The sequence below is a fragment of the Zootoca vivipara genome, chromosome 1, assembly GCF_965207765.1.
Source record: "Zootoca vivipara chromosome 1, rZooViv2.hap1.1, whole genome shotgun sequence".
Lineage (NCBI taxonomy): Eukaryota > Metazoa > Chordata > Lepidosauria > Squamata > Lacertidae > Zootoca > Zootoca vivipara.
Window position 1 is genome coordinate 114376856 of NC_142582.1, and position 18576 is coordinate 114395431.

Below are 18576 nucleotides of genomic sequence, written 5' to 3' on the forward strand. Positions count from 1 at the left end.
TTTCAGGAGTACAGATCAAATGTTTCCCTTCTTCATTCTTCTGCCTTGTCTATATTTTAAAATATTCAAAATCTGAACATTTGCAAAGTATGCATGATTTTTAAAAAAATGATTGCATTTTTTAAAATTGTACTTTATGGAATTGCAAAATATAGCCTAAAATTATAGGTGATCTGTCTGCTGAGGAAAGCAGTTTTTTATTTGAAAGTTTTTATTTTTCTGATTTTACAGAATGCATACAAAGCCAATTATATTTTTTCTATATCTTTTACTTCATTTCATTTCGATTCTCTGTATCTTCCTTTTGGCCTACCGAGATCCTTCTCTCAACCACTCCAGTTCCACTTGGCTTTTTTGCCTACTCCAGTACATCTTTTAAGCAGTAGTTATTCAAATTAGTATTTCTTGAGTGTTAAGTACTTTTGAAATCCATAATACTCACTCTATGACCAGAAAATACAGGTATTTCATCAACCTGTTTAAAAAATGGCTACATATATGTAGCAGAACTACATATCACACATTGGCCTCTTTGTAAAAAATGGTTTAAAAGGAACGGAGCATTCCAGCTCCGGATAAATGAAAACCATTCTGCTTGGTTCCCAGCAACGTTATAAAACGGGGCTTCAGCATCTGCCAACCTCTCCATGGCTTGCAAGTACGCATTTTCAGAATGCCTAAAACCAAGAGAGTATCACTTAGAAGTTATTTTAATTAAACATACCCAGTTCTTATTTGAGAGCCAGTGATACCAACATAAAGATAATTTATGGAGACAGACAAATATGGAGCAAAATCATCAAAAGTTCATTGCGGCTATGGTGCAAGCAACTTTTGCAACTTTTAGTGAATCGTGTCCATTTTCCTTGACACCTATTCATCTGGTACTGGCATTTATAACACTGAAACTGAAGATAAATTGAACAAAGTAAGTGCCTTAATTGGTTCTGTCCAATTAAATAAAGCAACTAGGCCGACTTTCCATCTTGACTGTGAGTCTTCGCTCATTGCAAGTCACTCTTGGGGTGTCATGGGCCCCTCGACTCTATCAGTAGCCTTGTGATTCCAGCTGTTGCAGGCTGGGAAGCTGGTCTGCCGACTCTCCCCACAGAGAGCAGAGCCTCATTGTGGAGAGAGGTGGAAGATTGCAAACAGCCAGTGGGGGCGGCTGAGCAGGAGACAGAGGTTGCTATGGGGCAGGGGGGCAGTCTTGTTCCTGACAACAAGGCGCCACCTCTGCAGATGGGATCGGACACGTCCACCCCAACAAAGTGCACACCTGCACTCATGGACTTCCTGTCTGGACTCTCAGGAGTAAGCTTGCCACACCTCATCTTTAAAAGCTGGGCAAGAGGGCCGTGCCAACTGTTAGGACATCTCCACTGCTTCTGCTCAATTCTGAATCTCTTGCCTTGTTCCTGTACAGTGGTACCTTGGTTCTCGAACTTAATCCGTTCCGGGAGTCATTAGATTCCCGGAACTGTTCGAAAACCAAGGTGTGGCTTCCGATTGGCTGCAGGAGCTTCCTGCGCTCAAGCGGAAGCCATGTCGGATGTTCAGCTTCCGAAAAACGTTCGCAAACCAGAACACTTACCGTATATACTGGCGTATTAGACGGCTTTTGAACCCAGGAAATTTTTTGCAAAAGTTGGGGGCCCGTCTTATACGCCGGGTCCAAGAATCTGCGGTCACCGCATACGGTGGGGGGAGCTCAAAAACGGCCGCATCCCCACTGTATGCAGTGACCATATGAACGCAAAGAAGCGTGCCCGGGAGGGGGCTGCTCCCCGCCAGGGAGAATGGCTCCCTCATGGCTTTGTCACCTGGATCAGCGCAGAGATACAGTTTTGTGTATTTCATTGGTGTCAAGCTGCTGCCTCTTCTCTTTTTGTCAGCGCAAAGCAAAGGGATCTCTCCGTCTCTCTCTCTCTCTCTCTCTCTCCGCTCTCTCTTTCACTGCTGCTCAGCGTCTTTCGCTGGCTGTGTGAGCCTCCGATGTCTCTGCCCCTCTATCACTATCCTCTCTATGGTTTCTTTCCCCCCTTTTGCTCGATTTCTCTGCCTCCCTCTCCCTCTCCCTCTCCCTGGCTTCTATTCCCCTTTTGCTCACTGAGCCAGCCTCGTTGTCTCTCTCTCCGCTCTCTCTTTCACTGCTGCTCAGCGTCTTTCGCTGGCTGTGTGAGCCTCCGATGTCTCTGCCCCTCTATCGCTATCCTCTCTATGGTTTCTTTCCCCCCTTTTGCTCGATTTCTCTGCTTCTCTATCTCTCCTCTCTCTGGCTTCTTTCCCCCTCTCAATAACTAAGCAAACAATCAAACAAACAAACCACCATTTCCCCGGCTGCAGACTTGAGTGCTGGAGAAGACAGCCTCCCCTCCCCTCCCCGCCAAAAAAGGGCTGGAGTACATCCCAAATTCTATATTTTAACTTGAAAAGTAAGGGGTCGTCTTATACGCCCAGTCGCCTTATACGCCAGCATATACGGTACCTCTGGGTTCACGGCATTCAGGAGCCGATTTGTTCGACAACTAAGCCGTTCGAGAACCAAGGTACTTTTGAATCATGCTTTATGGACTGCTAAACTATCCTGTTGCTCGCCCAGAAAAAAAAGGTCTCTTTCTTACTTACATGTAAGAGCCTCTGTTTTGGATGGTAGGCAGGACACAGCTAAGTTCCACATTCTTTGGAACATAAGCAGAATAAGTTGGGAGGTGACTGGGTGCACGGCAACCCAAATATATTTTGCCGCCTGAACTGAAGAACAAGATGGTGCGTAAGGCAACCTGGCTGGAAGCAGAAAGTTACATCAACACTGCCTTCACCACACCTCAGGGCGGCTGGCTGGTTTAGGAGCTGTGGGGCAGGCAGGCTGCGTGACACACACAACTCTGTCCTCTGACACCTTGCTGCTGCTCCCTGCCTGCCTCACAGCATCTGTCTCCTGAGGCGGCTGCCTCAGGCTGCCTAATGGGATGCCAGCCCTCAAGGTGGAATCATCTGTCATGTCTATCCATGCTAGTCCTATGCCCTTTCAGAAGCCTGTCTCTGCATTAGTTATGTCTTTGATTGATGGGCCCCCCTGTATTTCCTATCTTGTGTCTCCACCGATCTTCCAAATAGTCTTAAAAAGTGCCTTTCCTTTCAGCCGGCCTTTCTGTGCCCTGACCTCAGGCAAACCCTTCACTGTTTATGTGACAGATGAGATTTCCAAGAGCCAGGTATACACATTTAAAAACAACCACCTGAAAACCCTTTTAGAACTTCTTTTGACTTGCAAAGATGAGAATAAAGTGCCCAAGTTTGCAACCCAAGTCTTCTGAAGGGGGAAAAAAGACTCGTTCTGATGTAGCTTAAATTAATTTAAAGAGTTTCACTGCATCTTCTCTGATTTCAGAGTAGTTTACTGTGGGCCCCGAAGACTCACTGATGCATATTCTCCGGTCAGTTTGCATAGTTTCCAAGAAACGTGCTCTTGTTTTATATCTGACCTGTTGGATAAAATGTATATTGGCCACAAAATCTACAAAATTCAGTTGGCATATGCACAATCCCCAAGGCTCATAGGAGACAATATATATTGAACAGGAAATACACACATTTCCCCCTTCATTGATGAACTATGCACACATTCTCAAGGAGTTATGGTGAATGTGCACAGTGGATGGGTTCTATGTACATGAACCACCCTTGTTACCCCTAACATATATAAAACCGAGAAGATGAAGACTTTTAATGGGATCCAAAATCTGCCTCAGCTGACCCTGTTACCCAGAAGGGGCGGTAGCTTAGTGGTCAGAGCACATGTTATGCATGCAGAAGGTGCCAGATTCAATCCCCAACATTTCCTGGATTTTTCTTCTTTAAAAAGGATCAGAAAGCAGGTGCTAGGACCCTGGAGACAATCAACAGTAGACAATACAGAGCTGGAAGGACAAATAATGTGACATCACAGAAGGCACTTTCCCATGTCCCTATCTGGCTAGTTGGGCTGCTAGTCTGACTATTTGAGCCATTGCTCTCCACTCGTAAGCCACTTTATAATACGAACTCTATGTTACGGTTTTCTTTATAGGGCATTACGTTGTGTTAAAGCTAGCACCTAGAGATAAAACCTGCCATTCATTCAAGCGTGTGGACACCCCAAGGAAATTGATAGTACTTTGCTCCTCTGTGTTGAGAGTCACACCTCTGAGCATCTTGCAGGTGACGAGGGACCACGAGTCTGACTTCTTCTGCTGACTCAGCAACAGCATCATTTATCAGCAGCTCCCAACTCCTTTGATGCCAGAAAGGAGCTACTCATGGTGCTACAAATCCAGGAGGGTGAAGAAGTCACTTCTTCAGGCTGCCAAGAAAGCCATCCTTGGAAGTTTGGTTCTGGTACTGATGATACTTAATAGATCCTTTCACATACTAAATGGGGGGGGGGGTCATTTGGGACATCTCCCATCTAGTCTGTTGCTCCCTTGCAGGATTAAACCTTTCACCTGTACTAATCATATGCATTTTAACTCCTTCCCTTCCACAGTCCTTTCTTCTTCTTCTTTTACACCTATCCTGGACATGCACTCTCATTTGTACTGCTGCATGAATGCTGCGCAGTCCTAGATTAGATATTGTTTTCGCCTAATAGCGACAGGCTTCTGGTGCTGTAGGTGGCCTTTGTGTTACTGGAACTGTAATTGTTGAGAATATGCGAGTGTGGGTGAATGGGTCAGGTGTTAAATTCACTAAGGTACAGATATGTTAGTAGATATTCATAATGAATGTGCATAAGGCTACTGAGTGAATGGAATTGTACATCAGGGAGTCTGATGCGTGATATATTGTATTATTAACCAAAACTTAAATACTTTCATTATTTATACCACGCCCATCTGGCAGGGTATACTGAATTATTTTTTATGTCTTCCAAACTGGATTTAATTTTTATTGTTTTACATGTTGTTGTTGTTGTTGTTGTTGTTGTTGTTTGCTACTTCTTTGTAACCCGCTTTGCAATCTTTTCTGATGAAAAGCAGTATATAAAGACTTTAAATTCTGCCAATAGCACAAGGGCCTGAGAAGTACAGTTCTTGCAATTCCCGTTACGTCTCTGGAGACAGTTACTCTCTTATGCCTTTACATAACGAGAGAAGGGCTTCTGTTCTTTTTGCTTTTTATATAAGCATCTTATCACAATAAAATTCCACAGAGCCACTAAAATTAAGAGAGAGAATATTACATAATGCCTGCCCCCATCTTTCCATCCCATATGTTATTTTAACTATGGTGCTTAGCCCTCTTCAGACTGCCAGCTTGGCCCCTAAATCTCCTCATCTTGCTCTGATCTAAGTCCTTACACTGTAAAAAAAAAAGGATTCAGAAAACAGATTATGAGACAATGAGATCACCTGCTGTTCCAATCGGTCTCACTGTACTGCCTGAACCAGCTCTGATTTATGTTTGCAAGGGATATGGCTTCGGTTAGATAGCACTGTTTTAGAATACAATGAATCTACAGAGCAATCCTAAGGAGACTGCAAATGCAGAGAACGATCTGCTGTTCTGCACCCCAAGGCAGAAGATAGGAATATCATTGTTTTGTCCCCAGGCTGGCACAGAGGAGGGTCCTTGATCAAGTTCCTCTCTAGGAAATGGCTTGGCTTAAGATCCAGTGGATCCATGCATCACTTGGCTCTTCCCATTTTTAGCAGGACTAGTAATAAAATAGTTTGTTTCTCATCAAGGTCAAGGAGCAAAGGAGGGATTAGGGGGTGGGGGAGTGTGGATAGGTTCAATCACATGAAAAGTCAATGCATGTTGTAAAAATGAGTCTTAATAAGTCCTGGGCTTGCATGCGCCTGCCTCCTCCTCTGGCACAGCCACAAAAAGGAGTTCAGAAGTTTTTTGGTTCTATTACAGACAAGTTTGTAGGAACATCTGAAACCAGACAAATAGTTGACTCAATTGTAATTAGTTCAAACAGGCCAACATAATTTACAAAGCCGGCCACAGTTTAGGGGGAAGATGTAACACTAAACTGCGGCTCATCTAAAATGCAAGTAGAAACTTCCAAACTTCTCTTTGCAGCCATGCTGTTGGATAAAGGAGAACCTGTGCCTCAATTTCACTACAGCTAATCCAAGCAACACTAAATCAGATGGTGAAATATGGGGGCAGGGAGGGAGTAGGTGAAAGGACCAAAGGAAGAGAGAGATGGAGAAACTGTAGCTCCTGTGCCTTCTGTAAGGTACTGTACTGCAACATGGCATCCACCACCACCGGGTTCCAGAATTGCCTATGGCTCCTGCCACCCCCTGTAAACAGGACTTGAGCCAGCCTGGCAAACTATGTGCACCCCCTGCATCCATATGATGCTGCATGAGTGCAATACCCTCTGCATACAGCAGCTGTGAATTCAGGGATCTATATATATAGCACCAGCAAGATATGTTCCTGGCACTGCATCCTTACCAATATCCAGCTGCTATGCCACCTTGCAGGAACAGGAAGCCTAGCTCAGATACCCCCTTCATGCCACCAGCTAACCATGCAAAAGGTAGAGGGCAGTATAACTTTAAGTGTTGCTATTAGGCAATAGGACATGCCATTGCACTACATGAATGAAGAAACAAGGACAATCCAAGTGATGGATAATTTACAAATGTCCTGCAGGCAGACGGAGGGATTTTGTGACATATGGCGAGTTTTCAAAGGACTAAATGAGATTTCAAAATGGCATTTCCTTGTGATTTCATTCAAGGGGGGGGGGGGATTTCAACCCTACGTGTTGCAAATGCTTATGATACATGTCGTATCTTTGGACTGTTTATGGGAATAGCTTTTTACAGGGTTTTCACCCCCTCCATTAAAGTCTGTCTCACATTTCTTATGAATGAGGGTGGAAGGGTGGGTGAATATGTCAATTTCGAGCTCACTCAGTTTCTCATTTTTCCTGTCTTAAATTTGCATGAGTTTGTGCTTTAAAACAAAACAAAACAAGAAAACCAGTCCACATGAAAATTCATCAGCATTTTAGAGTGAATTTGTCCTATCATGCACATTTATTGCATACAAATTTGCCTGGGATTTCTTAACTTTAAACATATGTCAGATCTGTATGGGATTGTCTGCATTTCCTGGCACCATTCATTTACGGTATTTTAATAATTCATATGCTGCTTAATTACAGTCATCTCGAATGATGAATGAGAAACTCAATTCAATGAAAATAGACACCAATTAAAATTATAAGATCAGAATTCAGTTAAAACAATTGTTGGAATAAAGTCTTTAATAGGAGCCAGGAGTTCAACAGGGAGAGGGACCTGTCTGATCCCAACCTGAAGAGAGTTCCACAAGATTGGACCCCCAACACAGAATTCACAACTCCTAGTGTATGCAAGCCATGCACCTGAGCCGCCTGGTATGCTAACTGTGGCTCTCCTGAAGTCCTCAGTCCTTCAGTTATTCTGGACCCAGATTGTTACAGGCCTTGTAAGAACCTTGAACATGACCTGGTAGCATATGGAAAGCCAGTGCAAGCTTTTGAGCACTCAAATTGCTTGTTGACAATAGTCTGTCCCCATCAACAGTAGAGCTGCAGTGATTTTGCAACAGCAGGGGCTTCTGGACCAAGTCCAGGGATAGCATCAAACAGAGCAATTGTCTTGAGGTTACCAAAGCACGAATCATTATGACCAGACTACCACTGTCCAAAAACAGCTGTAATTGGTATACCAGCCATAGCTGGTAAAACACACTCCCAGCCACTGAGGCTACCTGAACCTCCTATGACGAAGATGGATTCAGAAGCTTCCCCAAACTATCAACCTGTTATTTCAGAGTGAGTGCAACTCCACCCAGAACAGGCAACTGCTCAATCTCCCATGTTTCATTTGGTACTTGTTGTCTTGTTGTCTGAATATTCCCAGGCTAGTAACTCCTTGAGTTTCCTCATCATTGCTCTTCTGTTGTAAGTTATAAGGTAGCACATCCACAAAGCATCTGACCTTGCAATACACTTACAGTCTTACCTTTTTATGGCTTTGTAGCAAATGATGAAAACTAGAAAGAGGAACACTAGTGTGGTACAGCATGCTGCAATAATTATAACTGGGCCTGGCCACCACGTCTCTCGAGTAGGGCAACTTGGAACGGTAGGAGCTGGAAAAGATAATGTGGAAAAGACACACACATTCAGTTGAGTCCTTTCAAAAACACTCTAGGAAGCTCCACTGGCCCAGAGTTTACTCCTGGGGACATAACCAAGTAGTTTAGTTTACAACCCAAAGCACATTTTCCCCACTCTATTACCTAGAGTGTGCTGCGGTTTCCTTCTAGACAATAGATCTTTCTGCTACATCAGCTCACTGAAGCTTCCTTGTAACAACTGTTGGTCCGCACAGTTCAGTGATATCTGTATGGCTAGGCAGCTGACCTCCAAGGATTTAGGTGTGAATCTTTGCCAGTCCCACTTGGAGATGCTAGGGACTGAACTACAGGTCTTCCTCTTGCAAAAAGTCTTCTTACAACCTATCTGGAGATGCTAAGGATTGGACCTTCCATAAATGAAGGGAGTCTTCTGTATGTAGAGTATCTTTCCCAGCTCTACCCAAAGATGCTGGGACGTTTCAGATCCAAAACAGATTCTCTACCACTGAGTTACACCTCATTTCCTAACTCTTAGACCACTGAGACTGGGGTCAGGAATGAAAATGGTTCAATGAAGTTGGCCGCCATCATTTCTTGGTGGCTGCCCATCAGATGCAGCATTAGGTTGGCTGAGAATGCCGTAATGACATATCCAATTATAAACCCTATTAAGGAAGTTTTATCAAGTACAAATGGTACAGTCGTACTACTTTACCACACTGCCTATTCTGGAATAGTTTGATTCCTCCATATTCCAAGAAGACATAAAACATTGACCACAGCAGCCCAGCTGGGAATAGTGTAAGGCCTTTCAACCTCCCACAATTGTGACCAGACAAAGATGGCTATTCATTTCTCAGAAAATAAAAGCTATTCATTCACTGAGCTCTTGCCAAAGATTTGCATACTGTGAAAGAATCAAAGCAGCCCCCATTGTTTCATAGTAGTACCACTCTGGGTGAAAACTGACATAATTCCTTTTCAGTGTGGGTTTAAAGCTTAAGGCAACGGAGACTTCATGTTTTACCAGAGCATCTCAGGCTTGTATTATTCACTGCATTTATATCCCACCCTTTCTCCAAGGAACGTAGGGCAATGTACATACATCCCAAATAACCTAAAACATCTCACAACTCTGTGAGATGTCTGGCTAGTCCAAAGTCAGCCAGTGATCTTCAAAGGGAAACAAAGATTTGATCCCCCATTTTCTGTGGTCCAGGGCTCTGTCTACCAACCCACCCTAGCAGATTTGTGACCTTGCACAAAACTGCAAGCACCCCACAACAAAGCCACATCATTTGTTTATTTCACAGAATTTGCAATAAAACCTCAACGCGGTTTACAAAAAGAATAAAACCGCCAAATTATCAGTAAAAAACAGCCCTGAACAAAAAACAGCTCCAGAGAACAATGCAGGTTCATAATGTGGCTGATAATGATGGCATCAGCATCAAAGGACAAAGAGCAAACTCCCCCCCCCCTGTTTGGCTCCATAGTCTTTGTAGACCTCAGAGCACATTGGGCTCAAGAGAAGACCATGGTGTAAAGAGGGTGGTGGCCAATGAAATTTTGTTTGGGAGGATGCTGGAAGCACTGAACACCAGGACAGACAAGATCCCTCATTGGGTCAGTCCAAAGGCCCAAAAGCTTCAGAGCTCCTTGTATGTTTGTGGGTTGAACCCCATGCCTTCCTCTGGTGCTAATATGCCAAGGAACTGGCATATGGCTTTGTGCTCTTAAATAATGTATCTGCACATGCGCTAGTTGGAAACACTGGAGGCTCAAGACTTTTTGTAGGCTAAGGAAGAGCAGCAATTAAATTTCCTACCCAAATCAAGGTGCATAGAATTGTATTCAACTAACTTTTAATCTGATCAGACCTACTGAAATGAATGGCCATTGCTAACTTAGGCCCATGAATTTCAATGTGAATTTCAACTCTGAGTAAAAGTTAGCTGAATACAACCCATGGTGTGTAAAGAGGGAAGAACACATCCATTTCCAATTCTGACTTGTGTTTGTCACACACAGTACTGTTTCCCTGGACCTTCTGGCAAAATGTACGACTGGTACCCATTGCACAAGAATTTATGTTTGTGCAAGAGCATCTCCCCCCCACCCCACCTGTTATGGATTTCTAAGTAAACTATATTATTCCATGCCATTTGCTTCAAGGCAAAGGAAATGCAATGCATATTGGTGCGGGTGGGTGTCATCTATTACATATCATTTGTGGACTGACAGCAGTGAAAACCAATAGTATTTGCTGGATTGATTTTTTACTCTGGATTTGGGACAAATGAACAACACTGGAAATTTCCACTCCACTTCCTCCTGAAATTCTCCAACATACCTATAATTACCCAAGTTATTTGGCCACTTGAGACAGAAAATGTTTTTTTTCTTCAAGATTTTATTAGTATTTTTATTTCTTCTACTGCTACTATGATTTTATTTATATGTGCTGAATTCCAAAGTAGGCTTCTGAAAGTGGTTTACAAAGTTATTTATCAGCAGTTTTCAAAGTAAGTTAAAAATACAAGGCCCCACCTAAATGTTCACAGTCTAAGAAAAAAGTTGAAGCACTCCCAACACTCAGTGTTTGAAGAATGTGTGTGTGTGTGTGTGTGTGTGTGTGTGTGTGTGTATAGATATATTTCAGATCTCAAAATTTATACGTCTTATAAATATTTATGAATGCACTTCAGTGATTCTTTGGCATATCCAGAATGTTACCATATCAGCTTCGCTTCACAGTTCCTGAGCCCCAGAAATGCATCTGGCAACGCTTGATCAACCACGAGCGACATGGAAAATTGCATCAGATCTTAGAGCAAGAGGAGATTCTGATAACAGCATGTGGTTATTAGACAGACGCGTCAGAATCTGAAATCCTTCACAGGCCACTGGACTAAAGATATGACTTGCAAAAGCTAAAATTGGACAGAATGGTTTAATTCTCTGCTGAATGGCTAGGCAACCAGGGTGGGGAACAGCCAACTCGTTTTGTAGGAGTGACAGTGTAGTGAATGATGTATGTTTGGTACACTGCCTAAAAGAGAAAAAGTGAGCCAAGAAGAAATTTCCGTATTTGTTAACTGTTAAGTACTGTTTTATGCTCTCTAGCTAGAGAAGCCTCTTTCAGGATGATGGCAATCTTTTTGAAACAGTGCAGAACTACCCAAGGCTCAAACTCCCTCAATTAAGTTTACTTCTCATTACATCTAAAACCTGCTTTTTCAGTCCTAAATAAAATCCAGATGAAGTATGAAAGCTGTAATGGAGAGGAAGGAATGTGGTAAATGATATTCCTTCTTATTCATTTTCATGAAATTCCTAGTGGAGTGTGCAAAACAATAACTCTATTATTATAAAAGTGTATATATATATATATATATATATATATATATATATATGCACAATGAGAGAAGAGACCTACAGGCTAGTTCAAATCAGCAAGCACATTTGAGAATCCGATTGCAGAAACAAACCAAGCCTCCCTCTCTCTTTTTTAACACCCCTCCTACCATGTCCCTCATATACCTTCTTCCGCCTCTTAAGTGTGGCACTAACCGAGGGAGCAGAAGAGCAGTAGCTCAAAGGTAGGCAATCTGCATAATAATAATAATAATAATAATAATAATAATAATAATAATATATTTATACCCCGCCCATCTGGCAGGGTTTCCCCAGTCACTCTGGGCGGCTTCCAAAAGAAAAATAAAACACAGTAATCTATTAAACATTAAAAGCCTCCCTGAACAGGGCTGCCTTCAGATGTCTTCTAAAAGTCTGGTAGTTGTTTTCCTCTTTGACATCTCTTGGGAGGGCGTTCCACAGGGCAGGCGCCACCACCTTCTGCTTTGCATGCAGAAGGTCCCAGGTTCGATCTCTGGTATCTCCAGGTAGGACTGGGAATGTCTTCATGTCTGAAGCCCCAGAAGGCTTCTGTCAGTCAATGTAGACAATACTGAGCTAAATGAACCAATGGGCTGACTCAATATGAGGCAGCTTCCTATGCTCCTAAATTGGGGGCCATCACTATACATAGGCTGCTTCCTGTTTAATGAGCATTTAGCCTGATTTGCTTGCAGAGAAATTAGAATCTGGGCTATCCCACATGCAAAGCAGATGTCCTAATATAGAACTATGCTCTTCTGAAACTTTCTTCCTTCTCTGCCTCCCCAACCCCCTAAACAGACAGAAGTTCAGCAGTTTTAACAGATGCATGAGGTACAGGAAATACCTGCTTTTTTTTCTTGGCAGGAAGAAGATGCAGCAATTGCAAAAAAAAAACAAAAAAAAAAAAACCCTTCGCTTGTGATGTCTGCATCAACAGAGAGACCCTAGTGTAGCAGGGCATGTTGAATTTTTCAACTTTCAAATTCCAAAAACGAGGGGTGCTAAAAGGTTGCAACGTGACTTGGGAATTTAAAAGATATTTTGGTCAAATTAATATAATTTAGTTTTGCTTGGTAAGTAAAATGTGTGTAAAATTGCACCGAAATCATTAAAAAATGATTGCCAAGTGCTTGCAGTTTTATTACATATTGATATGATTTTATTATTATTTAGCACTACCTGACATTTTTAGAAGGTAAAATAGAAATTCTTGGGTTTTCTGAAAGCAATTTACGTGCTTATTCTTCTAACATAGGTCTACCAAGCTAAATGTTCTCCAATCACAAAAATAAGGCAGATTTGAATTCCTCACACACAAACATATTTTTCAGACCCCTCACTGAAGAAATTTGCAAAAATTAAGCCCCCCCCCCCCCGAATGACACACCCTAACAACACAGGAGTAAAAGCACACAGTATGCACACGAAAAGTCCAAGGCTCTTGCTGTGGTGTCACCAGGCAGGAACTGGGGAGAACTCATGCTTAAAAACCCCAGGGAGCCGTTGCTCAGTCAGCGTCTGGTAAAAGTCAGCGTCTGTTCCTTAATTTTATTGTTATAATTTTGTGATTCTCAGGTGAGTGGCGGTAGGTAGGCAGAAGCCACTTTTTAAGCCAAATATATATAGGAAAGATGGGATACTGAACCTAATCTGAGAACTTTTCAGATACTCTTAATCGATCAAAGGCACTGAAGTACTTTGTTCATACATTCAGTGGTAATACCCCAATTGTAACTGAGCAACCAGAGAGGAGGAAGGGAGGCTAAGAAGACCACTGTTCTCACTTCAGTTAGCTGCCCCCATCCCCGGCAGGCCATCTGCCAGCAGCTGCCCTATGGGAGGGAATCCATGGGGAGTCCTTATGGGGATTGAACCTGCAACCTTGGCATTAACAGTGTAAAAAAATTCTTACAACAACAGCACCACACTCTAAACAACTGAACTATGCAGCTAAAAGTGTGGACAGTGGGGAAAATCCACACTAAAATGCTCTTCACTAGAACCCTTTTTTCAAATAATAGTGATCGCAAACTGCCTCGGTCCAGTATACCTGAAGGAGCGTCTCCACCTCCATCGCTCTGCCCGGACACTGAGGTCCAGTGCCAAGGGCCTTCTGGCTGTTCCCTCGCTGCGAGAAGCCAAGTTACAGGGAACCAGGCAGAGGGCCTTCTCGGTAGTGGCAACCGCCCTGTGGAACACCCTCCCACCAGATGTCAAAAAGAAAAACAACTACCAGACTTTTAGAGGACATCTGAAGGCAGTCCTGTCAGGCCTGGCTCTAGGTGCAGTCCCGGTGGTGTGGGGCGCCAGGGTGCGGGGCCGGTAGGGGGGGGCGCCGCACGGTGGGGGCGCCAGAGCGATCTCCGCGCCTCAGCGCCAGGGCGCCCGACCTGCCTGAGATGGCCCTGAGCCCTGTTTAGGGAAGCTTTTAATCTTTAAGAAATTAGTGGATTTTAATATTTCCGTTGGGAGCCGCCCAGAGCGGCTGGGGAAACCCAGCCAGATGGGCGGGGTATAAATAATAAATTATTATTATTATTATTTATTATTATTATTATTATTATTATTATTATTATTATTATGGAGAACAGACCGTAAGCCTGGAGAAATGTGAAACCAAAACTGATATATTTGCCCACCCCTGCTTCTGAATAAATATGCCTAAGTGTGTGCTGTAGATATTAGTATTATTACTGTGACAGATATATGCCGAAGGCTACACCAGCATGAAGCTGGAAAGCTGCAAATCGTATTAAGTATGAATCAATACAGAGTATTATCCTATAGAAACCATGGGTGCCATTCACTCCATTGTACCGAAAGGAACAAAGCAGGAAGGCATTAAACTGTACGTTCTGTCACATAACCATGTTGTTAATTCTGGCACCTCGGCTCCCAGATGTGTAGAGAGATACACTTCTACAGTGCTGCTACAAATCTGCAGTCATTTAAAAAACAACAACAGTGTAGCGGCTTTTATTTCCCTTGGTTCTGTTTTTTTTTTTGTCAGCACAAGCCCCCACGGCAGGATCTAAAAATAAATATAATGAATGATACATGGGAGTTGCGCTCACCATTTTAAAAGGATAAATGTTTTGCTTGCGAAAGGTGCCAGGCTGACTGCCTTGGAAAGAAAAGAGCCATGTCGTTTGCAGGAGAGAAACTGCCTGGGTGGCAGGGGGCAGGGAGCTCTGTTATCAAAGCCACCATGGATAAGTCAATCACAAGTGGCTTGTGAGTCACAAGTCACACATCTTCTATGGCAGATTACAATTAGGCTGCTGGTCCTGGCCTTGTGCCAGTCACTCGTGAACCCTCTCAGAATTCCGGTGGTGCCGCAGAATGTTCTTCATCGTTTTAATTTCTAGAGGAAAAGGCTCAGTTTGGAGGAAACTGACCACGTAGGATGTTCCACCCCTCAGAAGCTTATCCAAAATTTTTGGGTTGCCCTCAGTACGTTTCCAACTGGGATGGCTGCCACTCTCATTAGAAGCTCTGTTCTCTCTGAAATAAAGACATGACTGAGGTGCTGGATACAATAGCTTCTAAGCACCCTCTCCTACTCCACAGAGCCCCAACCTGCTTTTGTTTTTGTTTTTGTTTAAAGAATGAGGCAGTCTGGAAGACAATTAAAACTCAAGGGGTGGTAGTTTTAAAAATTAATCCGCCCTAACAAATTTGAGTTCATTATTTGGCCTATAATGTGGTAGTGATTGGAGCAAAGAAGCGATATTTTCCCTCCACCACTGTGGATGCATTCAGACAGCACTTTGTTCCATTTTCGCAATGTTTTGCTGCCTGTTAACTTTTGCGTTTTCTTCAGTCTTTTCTGTGACGCTTTTGGAAATCTAGTGGAATCAACTGGAAGTTTAGCATTCATATCCCTGTTAATTGCTTCCCTTCAACAACAAAAACAAAATCTGTCTGCAGTCCTTTTGATCTGGAAAATCGTGGGAGATAGGCACTGTTGTTTTCCCGCCATTTTCATGGATCACGCCTTGTGACGAACTTTGGGGTGGTATTCCAGCCTTTCCCACCATTTTCATGGGGAATCAGAACTGCACATTCGCATAAAGAGTGGCAACATGTTGTCCAATGATGTCCACTATTGCGTTGAACCCCATTGGTGTGAATGAAATTTAGCAAAACATGCCCACTGGTATACGGATCAGAAAGCCACAGTTCCGTAGTGCAACAGGTAAAGGTAAAGGGACCCCTGACCATTAGGTCCAGTCGTGACAGACTCTGGGGTTGCAGCGCTCATCTCGCGTTATTGGCCGAGGGAGCCGGCGTATAGCTTCCAGGTCATGTGGCCAGCATGACAAAGCTGCTTCTGGCGAACCAGAGCAGTACACGAAAATGCCGTTTACCTTCCCACTGTAGTGGTACCTATTTATCTACTTGCACTTTGACGTGCTTTTGAACTGCTAGGTTGGTAGGAGCAAGGACCGAGCAACGGGACCTCACCCCGTCGCAGGGATTCGAACCGCCGACCTTCTGATCGGCAAGCCCTAGGCTCTGTGGTTTAACCACAGCGCAACAGGTAATGCAGTGTAAAAGGAACATTCAAAACCTGGACAAATGTTCTAGCATTATAACCAGGAAAACTAGCATAACAACCCATACATCTGAACACACCTTGTATATTCATGGTGCCAACTGGCTGAGGTGCCAACCTAAATGAAAAATGGGGGGGGAGGTAAACCCCACCCTGCATAATCAGTCACAAGCTGCGCATTGAAAGCCACCTCAAAAACTGCAGCTGGAAGGCGGCATATAAATATTTTGGATAAAACAAATATTCCATTAGAATATTCCACAAAATAAAATGATCCCACAGTACAGTAAATGAAACAGATTTCTTCAAAAGTACTTTCAGTCATGTTCGACTAAAGTACTCTCCTCACATGCTAAACGGGGGTTGTCTCTACACTAATTATTTAGAAATTTGCAGAACGATATTGAGGTTGACAAGCTGAAGACAATGAACAGGCTTCATATTACTGAACATGCTGAGGCAAGCTCATTTGGCCCAGTTTACGAGCTGGATGATAGACGCTGTCATCTTTTTATTTGCAGCCTTTGGGAAGCAGTTATCTGCTCTGGTCCAGAATATGGCAAATGCCTATTCCAGCCTTTCCCAAACTGGCGCCATGCTCGCTTGGACTAACTGTAGCCCAAACCAGGAATTGCCATTTTAGGTCAGGGGCCATGGGCACATCTGTGAACAAGAGGATGGTGTTGTGGACAGGGATCCACCTGTTCTATCGGTTACAACACAGTACTTCTTTCAAGCAAAATTTGGCAGGGGGAGAGGACTCAGGGAAGCCCTCTGTGGGCATCTGTTGATGACTCCTCGGCCACAACTTCTGGTGGGCACCAGCTTGGGGAAGGCTGGCCTAAGTTACAGAGCTACAAATCCCAGGGAGATGTTTCACCATCAATTCCTCTCCCCAGGCAACTCTAGAAATTGTAGCTCTGTGTGTGGGAAAGGGGTCTCTTAAACAACTCTCAGCACTCTTAGCTCCATTTTCCAGGATTCTCTGGTAGAAAATGTGACTGTTTAACATGGTACAGCACTTCTTTAAATGTATAGTGTGAATGTATAACCTTACCAAATGTTTCTAGTGTTCTGTGCCATATGCAACACACAGAATGCTCCGCATTTTCCAAAGACTAATAGGGAAGCAGGCACAGTGCCAATTTCCCTCAAATAAACTCTTGCTTTCCACTTTCTTAAAAAGTGGTTGCATCCAAGGTCAAAATGGAGTGTACTACAGCAAGGCCCCTGGGGCTACAGAAACAAGAATGCAAGAAATGATTTCTTTCCTCAGCTGTGTCAGGCCCTGAACCAGAAGTTCTAATAGCTCTTTTATTTACAGTCATGACCGTTCTGTTCTCTGAACACTGGAAAGTTCAGGGAGAACTCTTCAAGGTCAGGTTTATTTGGAGGACGGCACCTTGAAGCACAGTCTGTGTGAAAATATTGGGATGCATAAATTTACAGATGGCAAGTGAATTAAAGGGATCCAGCAGCAAACCTAAAGGGTGCTAGCTAGCCTTGAAGCAAGATCAGCCCAGGCATGGACTCGGTGTATAAGGTCCAAGATGCAATTCTCAACAACTCCAGCTAAAGGATCTCAGGGAAAGGGCCTAACCAGGAAGACCTGGTGCTTAAATGTGTCTTTGCATTAAATGTGTGAGTTCTTTAAAACAGCCGTTGTCAGCAGCGAGGGATTTCCTCCCAATAGAAACAGAAGCAATTCTCAAAGCAGCAATTTTCACTGGGACTGCAGCAGGGGAGGAAAGGGTTAACACAAACACACCCAGCCTGCTGAGGTCCCAATAATTTTCAGCAACCACCCGCATCCTGGAGGGTTGCTTTTTGCATTTTTTTAAATAAAGTAAATCTCGAGTGCAAAAATGCATTTTAATGTCAAATGTAATTTAGCCTTGAATCCTTGCAGAGGCACTGCCAAAGTTAGATCATACCAGACTACATGTGCCAATGGTTTAAATCAGTGGGAGCATTCTGCACCCCCCCCCTTTGCAAGAATGGAATAATATCCTTCCCAGAAACATTCACCAGGTGCCTGTCTACTCCCTCATCTTCTGAAAACACTGTTTTTTTTAAAAAAAGATTTTATTTTCTCATGCTTTCAAACAACCATTAATAGAATCCCTGGTTCTATTTTGATACTGCAGCTCATTCTGTTTATTGTAGTTTGCGTTTTAAGGCTGACTGCTTTTAGAATCTTGGTTCTTAAGTTATGTGTCTTTTATTATAAACTTGCAATGTAAGCAGACCTTACAAAGTGAAAAAGCAGGATAGGTGCAGCTTCAGTTAACTCGCTGGAAAACAGCAGGACCTTTGGCACTGAATTCTCGGTCCAGTGAGTTGTGACCAATAGCCAGGGCAGAACATTGGACTTACCAACTTAAAATTAGCTACTGTTTGGTTTGTCTATACATAGTGTGGTATAATTTTATCTCGTATGCAAATCAGGATATATGCAGCAATGTTTCTCAAAGCCTTTC

At 43.3% G+C, this 18576-nt stretch overlaps 1 protein-coding gene across 2 annotated transcripts in view; it reads right to left on the reverse strand.

The window, feature by feature from the left end:
- The window catches only part of PRIMA1 (proline rich membrane anchor 1), a 62103-nt gene that overhangs the window by 9488 nt on the left and 34039 nt on the right, over positions 1–18576 (reverse strand). The window contains exons 4-5 of one of the 2 annotated variants that reach the window (XM_060272150.2): positions 8019–8148; positions 443–677 (exon numbers count right to left, since the gene is read on the reverse strand). In XM_060272150.2, the coding sequence (XP_060128133.1) occupies positions 491–677; positions 8019–8148 (317 nt within the window). In that variant the 3' untranslated portion in view covers positions 443–490. The remainder of the gene's footprint in view (positions 1–442; positions 678–8018; positions 8149–18576) is intronic. The other variant, XM_060272146.2, reaches the window with a different exon arrangement.